Source organism: Populus euphratica, unplaced genomic scaffold (assembly GCF_000495115.2).
Source record: "Populus euphratica unplaced genomic scaffold, PopEup_1.0 scaffold1926.1, whole genome shotgun sequence".
NCBI classification, from domain to species: Eukaryota; Viridiplantae; Streptophyta; class Magnoliopsida; order Malpighiales; family Salicaceae; genus Populus; species Populus euphratica.
In genome coordinates this window covers 18953-30576 of record NW_011501776.1, presented here as the reverse complement: position 1 = coordinate 30576, position 11624 = coordinate 18953, and the positions used below count along the sequence as shown (strand labels likewise).

The following is an 11624-nucleotide window of genomic DNA, read 5'->3' as shown; positions in this document are numbered from 1 at the left end:
CTGCAGAACTTTCCTATTTGGAAGGAAAAGACAGCAAGCATTCTCTCTGGTATTTCTTTCTCTGAATCTCTCTTTCAGCACTACCATTTTACTCATACAAACTCGCACATTTCTGCGCTAACCTGAGCGTTTCTTGTTCACTTCTTGGCTGCATGTTCAAGACTTGATTGTTCTGGTTTTCACGTAACCTTGTTTAATTTCTGCTTCCTGGCTTCCTTTTCCTTTTCTGTTCCCTGTCTGTGAAAAAATGAAAAGCGAACGTCTGGTTGTTTCGGTAACAAAATCTGTGGTTGGATGCTGATAACATGGAGGACAAAGCAACAAAACTATATTTCTTTTCTTTTCTTGATTTCCTTCTTTGTAAGAAAAAGCAGTAAGATTTTTGTCGATCAATCCTCCTGAATGGTATCACCTCGGCTTGGAAGTGCAAGAGATTATCTTCTTTCTTTTTTTGTTGTCAAGATTTCCTCGTTCACCCACACCACTTTTTTTTTTTTTCCCTTCTCTTTTTTGAGTTGATTCGTCTTCAGTATCTTTTTTTTCCTATCTGATACTAATAATACCTTTTAATTCAGAGATGGAGCACATTAGAACTCCGTTTAGAGGCATCCTAAACGATGTTAGAGGAAGAGCAGCCTGCTATAAACAAGATTGGGTTGCAGGCATTCTTTCTGGATTCGGGTACCTATTACTCAACTCGAGTAGCATAATATTCCCATCCTGTCTTTGAAATTTTATCTAAATTTTCTTTCTAACTTTTCTGACAGTATACTGGCACCAACTACGTATATCTTCTTCGCTTCAGCCCTTCCTGTTATTGCCTTCGGCGAGCAACTTAGAAGAGATACAGGTTGCTACTTCCTCTCCTCCTCAAGTTCTCCTAATCACTCTTCTTTAGAAAAGTATAACCCAGCAAAAGGTGGATATTCTCACTTGTAGAAATTGTAGTGCTTCCCTTTTTTTAACTTCAGACAGTGAAAGACTAGGAAAGTAAATGGTAATCCTCAAAAGCACAACATTATTTTGCCTCTGATAGAATACAGGAATGAGTCACCGTTTGGTGTTTTTTTTTAGCTTAAATTTAATTTTTTTTTTTATTTTATATAGTTTGATATATTGATATCAAAAATATTTTTTAGAAAATAAAAAAAAAAATTTAATGTATTTTTAAATAAAAAACATTTTGAAAAGTAACCACTACCACTCTTATACACCTTCAAATATATTGCAGCATGGTGCATAGAAGGTAAACCAATAAAATGAAATCCTAAGGATATATTTGATTTCTTCTTAACTTAATCTCCTTGCACTATTAGCTGCAATTTTCTATCTTAATCTAAGGTCCATGATTGCATTTAAGGAGTTCGAAAGTAATGTAATTTCTATAATTTTCTGTTTGTAGATGGAAGCTTGAGCACAGTGGAAACTTTAGCTTCTACTGCTCTTTGTGGCATCATACACTCAATACTTGGTGGGCAACCTCTATTAATATTAGGAGTTGCAGAACCCACTGTTTTAATGTACACTTATCTGTACAAATTTGCCAAAGGAAGGGAAGAATTAGGGCAAAAACTATTCTTGGCGTGGGCTGGATGGTATAGGAAATTTGTTTTGTTAAATGCTTAAAATTGTTTCTCATATCTGGGTTTTTTGATGCATTCATTTTTCTGGTGACCGCCGCAGGGTTTGCGTCTGGACAGCTCTTTTGCTGTTCCTTCTTGCAATATTCAATGCGTGTGCTATAATCAATCGGTTTACTCGAGTAGCAGGCGAACTTTTTGGCATGTTGATTGCTGTTTTGTTCATGCAAGAGGCTATCAAGGTGAGTACAATCAATACAAAAAAAAATTGTTTGAGTGAGTGAATAGCAACTTGATGAGGGTGATGCTACTAAAATATGTTGCACAATGTTTGGATCACAGGGCATGGTCAGCGAGTTTGAAATTCCCAAAGCTGAAGACCCGAAGCTAGATAAGTATCAATTTCAGTGGCTTTACACTAATGGACTTCTGGGTATCATATTCACTTTTGGCCTTCTTTATACTGCATTAAAAAGTAGAAGGGCAAGAGCATGGTGGTATGGCACAGGTTTGTGAAGCAATCTTTAACAATTTTGCATTTTGGTTAGAAATTAATACGTGAACACAAGGAATTTGAAATTGTTGCACGATGTTGTTCCAGGTTGGTTTAGAAGTTTTATTGCAGACTATGGTGTTCCTTTAATGGTTGTGGTGTGGACAGCACTTTCATTTAGTATACCAAGCAAAGTTCCTTCTGGGGTTCCCAGAAAACTTTTTAGCCCTCTTCCATGGGAATCTGCATCCTTACATCACTGGACTGTCATCAAGGTAACCAAAAGTTGATTTGAATTTCCAAGTTTTATTTACTTTGTTTTGTGCATGACCGTTTTGTCTGCTTCTAGACACTTGCAGCTAATATCTATTGTCGCATCAAATTACAGGATATGGGGAATGTCCCCCCAGCATATATCTTTGCTGCCTTTGTTCCTGCTGTGATGATAGCAGGGCTCTACTTTTTTGACCACAGTGTTGCATCCCAGATGGCACAACAAAAGGAGTTCAATCTTAAAAATCCTTCTGCGTATCATTATGACATCTTGTTGCTGAGCTTTATGGTACACACCATCCACATATGTTAAAGCTGGCTTTTCTTTCCGTTATGTTTCTTGAAAACTTAATATTCTACTGTCGACTGATTGGTTTCAGACTTTGCTTTGTGGAATACTTGGGCTACCTCCTTCTAATGGTGTTCTACCACAGTCTCCTATGCATACTAAGAGCCTTGCTGTCCTCAAAAGACAGGTCAGATTACAGAATCTCGAAGGAGAACTTCTTAAGGTAATTAGATGAGCAGCCTCTAGATGCTTATACGATCTGCTTGATCATTTACAGTTGATTCGAAGGAAGATGGTGGAAAGTGCCAAAGAAAGCATCAAGCAGAAAGCTAGCAACTCTGAAATCTATGGCATGATGCAGGATGTGTTCATTGAAATGGACAGCAGTCGAATTGTAAGTTCTTTGATCAGTACAAACTTAAGCATCGTGTTGAAAATAACATTGTAATGCCTCCTACACCCAAAAACATGAGCATTTTCTTACAAATGACTTGTACAAGTTGTATGTTTACAAATTCTAAGAACATTAGTTTGTCTCCAGGAAGATGGTAAAGTTCCCAAATCCTCTCAGCACATTAATGCCAACACCATGATTTTCTGATATGCAGACTACAGTAGTTAGAGAGCTGGAAGCCCTGAAGGAGGCAGTCATGAAAGGAGAAAATCCAAAGGATAAATTTGATCCTGAGAAGCACATTGATGCCTACTTGCCTGTCCGAGTTAATGAGCAGAGAGTAAGCAATTTTCTGCAGTCACTACTTGTGGCAGCATCAGTGAGTGCTGTGCCTGCAATAAAGTTGATACCTACATCAGTCCTTTGGGGATATTTTGCTTACATGGCAATCGACAGTCTCCCTGGGAACCAGTTCTGGGAAAGAATGCTACTTCTCTTCGTTACACCTGGCCGACGCTACAAGTAAGTTCTTTGTCATTCTGAGTTAACAATTCAACTAGCATTTTAGAATTAGAGAACAGTTTTCTCAAATTTTGTTTTATGGAATCTAAAAAACTAGATCGAACCAAAATTGTTCTATTTTTTCTCAGCATTTCGGAAAACTTATATTTTTGGGGTAAAAGAATAAAACTGTACTTCCTTCAAGATAATAAATTCATTATAAATGTTAATTGTTTTTAGAAACTTCCTGATTGCAGGTAAATACTACTTCATCATTCTGACATGTATTGTTATTAGCTGCCTATGATTTACCAGTTACATCTGTGCCTGAAATTCATTTTTTGGCAGGGTCTTGGAGGGGGTTCATGCTTCTTTTGTGGAATCAGTTCCATTCAAATACATTGCCATATTTACAATCTTCCAATTCGTGTATTTCCTATTCTGTTATGGTGTGACATGGATTCCGATAGCTGGAATCTTGTTCCCTTTGCCGTTCTTTGTTCTCATCAGCATAAGACAACACATCCTTCCTAAGTTGTTCTGTCCAAATCATTTGCGGGAACTAGATGCAGCTGAGTATGAGGAGATCACCGGAACCCAACGACTGTCTCTCAGCCTCTCTTTCAAGGTATATTATTCTCCAGATCTATCAAGATGTCTTCTGATACTTCGTAGTTTTCGTCGAGTTGATACTAAATTCTGTGGCATTCTATCAGGAAAGAGAAGCACATGTTCTTGGAAACGAGGAAGGGGAAGTGGAGATGTGTGATGCTGAGATATTTGACGAGCTGACTACCAGCAGAGGGGAGTTGAAGGTTAGAACTGTAAGCTTCAGTGAAGAGAAAAATACTCAGGTATTCTGGTTTCTTTACTCCTGAGAAGGAAAAAGTACATCATGTTCAAGAGTAGGACTATTGGTGCTATGCTACGTCTGGGAAGCACACGTTTCCTGTACGAGCACAAATGCATTTCAAATTTCTATACAAGAATTTGATGCTTACAGGTTTTTTTTTGTCGTTGCAGGTTTATCCTGAGGGTGCTGTCCAACCAGAATGAGACGATAAACCATCTTGATCACGACTAAAAAATTTAAAGGATGATAATGAAAAATGATACTTCAACGAGAAAAGAATCCCATCATGTGATAGTTACAGGAAAAGACAGACAGAGAGACTAGATTCTAGATTGGTAAATAATATTTATATAATTTTATTTATTAAAAGTAAAATGTTATTTTTAGTTAATTTATATGTATTTTATTTGTATTTAGATTAAGACTAAACGCTCATAATAAACAGATTATTCAAAATTTTAGTTTTTTTTTTTGTGTTTGATCTTAATTATTTTAGTATGATATTAGAACTGGTTTTATCAAACGAGACTTAATCTCTAATACAGCTTCGCAGATTCAACTTATTTGTATTTAGTTTTTGCAATTATTTTGATATTTCAATTATTTGTGTATGTTATGGTATTTCAACTTCCCTTCAGTTTCTGCAATTTGGTATTTGCATTTAATTTCTATAATTATTTTGATATTTCATCAAGAAGATATTTGTTTAGTTTCTGCAATCTTTATTTAGTTTCTGCAATTTGATATTTTTGTTTTTCGTTGTTTTTGCATTTTGGTTCTCCGTGACTATTTCGTATGGCTACTGAAAGAGATGATTTACTTTAGTCTGTGAATATAAGGTTGGATGGAAAGAATTATTCATATTGGAGTTATGTAATGAGAAATTTTCTTAAGGGTAAGAAGATGTAGGGGTATGTTAGTGGAACTTATATGATACCTAAGAATATTGAGGAGTGAGATACTATTTTGATAGATACATGAGAAGCAAATAATGCAAAGATCATTACTTGGATCAACAATTCTATTGAGCATTCGATATTTACGCAATTGAAGTATGAGATAGCAAAAGAGGTTTGGGATCATCTACAAAGGTTTAATTCCACATTATCAATTAGAAAATGACATATAAGCTTTTTATCGAAAGAATATAAGTATTTAAGAGTTTTATTCTACTATGACAGATTTTTGGGATCAATTGGCTTTTATAGAATTAGCAAAATTAAAAGCATGTGGTGCCTATATTGAGCGTAGAGAACAGTAATGATTGGTACAATTTTTAACACCACTTCGCAGTGATTTCGAAGAACTTAGAGGTTTAATTCCACATCGTTCTCTACTACCTTCTGTTGTCTCTATTGTCAGTAAGTTATTGGATAAAGAAATATGTCTTCAGTCTTATACTGAAAAGAAAATTCTTTCTATTTCAAATCCTTCTATACTAACAGTACCTTCTAAACCATTCTCTAATCATCAGAACAAGTCTTGCACAAGGGTTGGCTTCGATGAGTGCAGTTTCTATAAGTAGAAAGATCATTGGAAGGCTAAATGTCCTAAGTTGAAACATCAGAATTAAGTTTGGAAGCCTAACAGTCAGTCACAATCTAATGCTCATAGACCATCTCAGGGTTATAAATTACCATACCACAATACCGTAGCAGTAGCTTCCCCCAACTCTATTACTTATCTTAATACTTTGGCTAAGCAATTTTAGAAGTTTCTCTCTTTATAGACACAAGCAATGTTCGCTTCTTCTATAGGTCAATTGCCTCATAGTTTCTTAGGTATGTTACAATCTGAATGGATTATGGATTCTGGTTCTTCCCATCATATGTCTCCAGATTCCTCATCTTTTACCTTTATGTTCCCTTCGTCTTTCATTTCTGTTATGATTGTTGATGGCACTCATATACCCTTAGTAGGTGTTGGTTATGTTGTCATACCTCACTTGTCTCTCCCTAATGTTTATCTTATTCCAAAACTTAAATTGAATCTTGCATTTATTGGTCAAATGTGTGATTCTGGTGATTATTTAGTCATGTTTTCTAGTTCTTTTTGTTATATACAGGATCTACAATCTTAGAAGCTGATTAGAATAAGTCATAGGGAGAATGGACTATATATTTTAAATGAGTTAAAAGTATCAGTTATTGTCGATGTCGCTGCTGCTACTACTATTAATTTGTCTTTCTTTTATTTGAGTTAGTTTTTATTTATGGCATTCCCGTCTAGGTCATGTTTCATCTTCTTGTTTGAGATTTTTGGCATCCACGGGAGCTTTAGGTAATTTAAAAACTTGTGACTTTTCTGATTGTAGTGGATGTAAATTGGCAAAATTTTTCACTTTATCTTTTAATCAAAGTATCTCTGTTTCTTTTTCGCCATTTAATTTGATTGATTTTGATGTATGGGGACCTTCTTCTATTGCCATAAAAAGAGAGTCTTGATATTATGTTTCTTTTATTGATGATCATACTCGTTATTGTTAGGTTTATTTAATGAAATATTTTTATAAATTCTTTGAGATATATGCAGCTTTTTGAGCTCTTATTAAAACTCAATATTCTGTTGTGATCAAATGCTTTAGGTGTGATCTAGGTGGGGAATACACCTTTAATAAAATTTTCCAATTGCTTGCCTTAAATGGAATCATTCACCAAACTTCATGTATAGATACTCCTAAGCAAAATGGCGTTGCTAAAAGAAAATATAGGCACATTATCGAAACTACTCATTCTTTCTTGTTGTCTACTTTTGTTCCAAATGAGTTTTGGGGAGAAACTATTCTTACTACTGTAAGTTTGATTAATACGATTTCATCTTCTCATAGTTCGGGTTTATCTCCTTTTGAAAAGTTATAAGGGTATGTCCCTAATTATTTCTTATTTAGAGTATTTGGTTGTACTTGTTTCATTCTTCATCCTCATATAGAATGCAATAAGCTATCCTCTCGATCCGTTATTTGTGTCTTTCTAAGTTTTGGTGATGGTAAAAAAGGGTATCATTATTTTAATTCAATAACTCAGAAACTTTATGTGTCTCGTTATATTGTCTTACTTGAGTATATACCTTTCTTTTCTATTCTATCTACTACTCCTAGCCTGACTAAATCTGATCTTATTCATATAAATCCCTTTTCTGAGGATTCTAGTAATGATACATCTCTCCATGTTCAATTAATTTGTACTCATAACTCTGCAAGTATTAGTACTTTACTCTTTGGCACACTTGAAGCTCTATTCTCATTTACAGCCCCTCAAGCTTCATCTGAAATTATGGATCCACCTCTACGTCAGTCCATCAGTATTCATAAGTCCACAAAACTACCAGATTTTGCTTATTTTTGTTATTCTTCATATTTTACTTTCTTTTTAGTTTCTATTCATTGTCTCTTTGAGCCCTCTTTCTATAAAGAGACAATTCTTGATTCGTTTTGGCAGTAAGCTATGGATGAGAAACTTTCTGCTTTGCATAAGACAAATACTTGAGATTTGATTCCTTTACCTCCTAGTAAGAGTGTTGTTAGTTGTCGTTGGGTGTATAAGATCAAAACTAATTTTGATGGGTCTATTTAGTGATACAAAGCTAGACTAGTTGTAAAAGGATACTCTCAACAATATGGTATAGACTATGAAGAGATATTTTTCCCAGTTCTAAAAATGACTATTATTCATACTCTTATTGTCGTAGCTTCGATTCATCAATGGCATATTTCTCAGCTTAATGTTAAAAATATCTTCTTAAATTGATATCTTTAAGAAGAAGTTTATATGGCACCCCCTCCTGGTATTTCACATAACTTTGGATATGTTTGTAAGCTTAAGAAAGCATTATATGGTCTCAAATAAGCACCTCATACTTGGTTTGAGAAATTCTCTATTATGATCTCATCTCTTAACTTTATTTCTAGCAGACATGATTCTGCTCTTTTTATTAATTGCATTAATGCAGGTTGTATCATTTTTTCTTTATATGTTTATGACATGATTATTACTAGTGATGACATTGATGGTATTTCAATTTTGAAGACAAAGTTAGCTAGATGATTTGAAATGAAGGATTTGGGTTATCTTTGATATTTCCTAGGTATTGAGGTAGCATACTCACCTAGAGGTTACCTTCTTTCCTAGTTAAAATATGTTGCAGATATTCTTAAGTAGGCTAAACTTATTGATAGCAAAACTGTAGATACTCCTATTAAGGTTAACGCAAGGTACTCTTCTTATGATGGTTTACTTTTGATAGATCCTACTTTATATCGTACTATTATTGGGAGTTTGGTATATCTCACTATTACTCATCCAAATATTGTATATATTGTTCATGTTGTTAGTCAGTCTGTTACTTCTCTTACTACTATTCACCACGCAGCTACTCTTCGTATTTTACGATATCTTTGAGGTACGATTTTTTAGAGTCTTTTACTTTCATCCACCTCTTCTTTGGAATTGCGTGCATACTTTAATGCTGATCATGGTAGTGATTTCACAGATTGCAAGTCTATTACCGGGTTTTGTATCTTTTTATATGATTCTCTTATTTCTTGGAAGAGCAAGAAACAATCCATTATTTCTCAATTATCCACCGAAGTAGAATATCGTGCCATGACATCTATTTCCAAAAAGATTATTGATTATGTTGGTTACTTACTGATATAAGAATTTTCTTTTCTCATCCTACTTCTATGTATTGTGACAACTAGAGTTCTATTCAGATTGCTCACAACTCGGTTTTTCATGAGCTAACTAAACACATTAAGATCGATTGTCATCTTACTCGTCATCATCTCAAGCATAACACCATTGCTTTGCCTTTTGTTCTTTCTTCCTTGCAAATTTCTTTACCAAGGCGTATTCCATCTGTCATTTTCATTTTCTGGTTAGCAAACTCTCGATGCTTATAGCTATCACTTCTTGAGTTTGAAGGGAGATGTTAAATAATATTTATATAGTTTTATTTATTAAGGGTAGAATAGTACTTTCAGTTTAACATATATATACTTTATTTGTATTTAGATTAAGACAAAGCACTTATAATAAATAGGTCATTTAGAATTATAGCCTGCTTTTTGTATTTGATCTTAATTATTTTAACATAAACCTCATTTAAAATGTTCTTAAAAGAAGTGAAGCCAGCCAATAACAGATCATTAAGTTTTGTCCATTAAAAACCGCCACATCCTCTAATTTCTAGTCCCTTTAATATTCAACTCCAAATTAAAGTTCTAATAGAACTACAAGATTCCAAAGGTGAAATTCTGTCGCATCAATACCATATCCATTATACAAAAAACACCTACAAACTACATATTTTCCAGTAGTGAATAAAAGCAATGGCTGGATTTTTAACTGAAAATTGTTATTATTGCTCTTACTTTTGATGTGAAGTAATTGATTGCTTATTCACTCTTTTCTTCCTTTATTGTATAGTTATCTCCAATTTCCCTGATGTAAAACACTAGGGCTTTATCAACTTCCATATTAGGGGTGTTCACGGTCCGGTTCGGTCTAGTTTAAACTCAGAAATTCAACCGAACCAGAAAATAGCATTCCTGGTTAATATAACCCAGACCGAACTGAGAACCGGTTCAAACCGAATCGGTTTTGTTCGGTTTGGATCGGTTTTCTAACATTAAAAATCAAAAAAACCAAAATGTTTTAGTTGCTACCATTGTTGCAAGGCAACTATGAAATAAACCAGAGAGTAGGAGGCCGATTTACCACTCACGATAAGCGTCCCAATCAATGAGATTCTAATAAGAACTGGTTTAATCTGCTTGTTCGCCAAAGCCCATCACATTAGGCTAGTGATTTTTTTTCAAGAGATGGGCAGCATGGTATAAGGCTCAACTCACTTATAGGAAAAGTGACCATAAACCAGAGTGATGAAAGATTTAATGTTAACATATGAGAGAGAAAAGCACAAAGGGAGGGAGGGAGGGACAGGTGGGGTGGCTTGAAATGGGAGCAAGGGAGAGGGGAAGGGGGAAGGGGGAAAGGGGAAAGCAGAACTCTTTGAATAAAATAGAGGAATTGAAAAGGTGAAAGAGTGGGATACAGAGCTGTGAAAGACAAGAAAGGAACCTGGAGCTCATTAACAAAATGTAAGAGTACATGAAGCGAGGGGAAAAGGAAGGTGTGGCCGCAAGAAAGAAAGAAAAGGTAAACAGAGGGGGGTTGGAAAGGTAGGGCTGGGGTATTTAGGTTTAGAATGTTTTTTTTAATACTTTTTATTTATTTAATTAAACTGGTTCACTTTAGTCCGGTTTAATCAGTTTAAGTTTTTTTTAACAAGAACTGGACCAGACTGGGTGACTTTTTTTTATTTTTTAATTGGTTTATTCGGTTTTTTTTATCGGTTTGGTTTTTTTAGTTATTTTTTTCTCAGTTTTTTCAATTTAATCGGTTAGTCAGTTTTTCTAAATACTCTTATTCCATATAAAGGAAAAATATAGACGCTAAAAATGTTTTCTATGATTCATATATAGAGAGGTTTTCAATTGGTCAAGGGAGCCACGGCTCCACGACAATGAAAAAGGCGCATGTAAGACGCATACCCCATTACTATCACATGAGGTTTAAGCTCCATTTCACTAATCAAAACATTACATTATGACATATTGTGCAAGAGAAACATTACCATGGTGTTTCCTCTCTGTGTACAGATTGCATTGTTTATGCATCACACTTGGAAATTAAAAAAAAAACTCTCGAATGACAGTCACCAATCATAATAGTGGCACAATGGCAAAAAGCGATATCAGTGGTGTTTGTTTACGCGGTTGCGGCTGCGTTTTAATTAAAACGTAGTTTGTAATCATTTGATAAAGAAAAAAATTGATTTATTATGCATGGGTCCATATAATTTTTACGATTGAAACGCAGTTGACACGACTAAAAGGTTGATGTCTTCTCCCAAGTGCAGGAGTGTCGAAGTAATAAATAACCCGGCAAGACCGGGGTCGAATCACAGGGAGGTTATTTGTACAAATTATAAATAACAATAATAATAATAACAACAATGACAATAACAATAATAACTATAATAATAATAATAATAATAATAATAATAATAGTAGTAGTAGTAGTAGTAGTAGTAGTAGTAGTAATAATAATAATAATAATAATAATAATAATAAAGAAAGAGAAGAAGAAGATGATGATGAGAACTTGGAGATGGAAAATTAATGTAAGGATTAAACAATAATAATAACAAATGTCAAGGTTAGAGGTTCCACTAATGGT

General features: G+C 34.4%; 1 protein-coding gene across 1 annotated transcript; it reads left to right on the top strand.

The window, feature by feature from the left end:
- The first annotated feature begins 11 nt into the window (after nt 1-11).
- LOC105118422 (boron transporter 4-like) lies at nt 12-4684 on the top strand. Its single transcript, XM_011016376.1, has 13 exons — nt 12-681; nt 768-850; nt 1403-1595; nt 1684-1822; nt 1923-2088; nt 2182-2348; nt 2462-2635; nt 2727-2822; nt 2913-3029; nt 3244-3551; nt 3879-4158; nt 4247-4384; nt 4554-4684. Exons 1-13 carry the CDS (start codon nt 578-580, stop codon nt 4584-4586), a joined length of 1998 nt encoding a protein of 665 aa, XP_011014678.1. The 5' UTR covers nt 12-577; the 3' UTR covers nt 4587-4684.
- Nucleotides 4685-11624: the final 6940 nt, after the last annotated feature.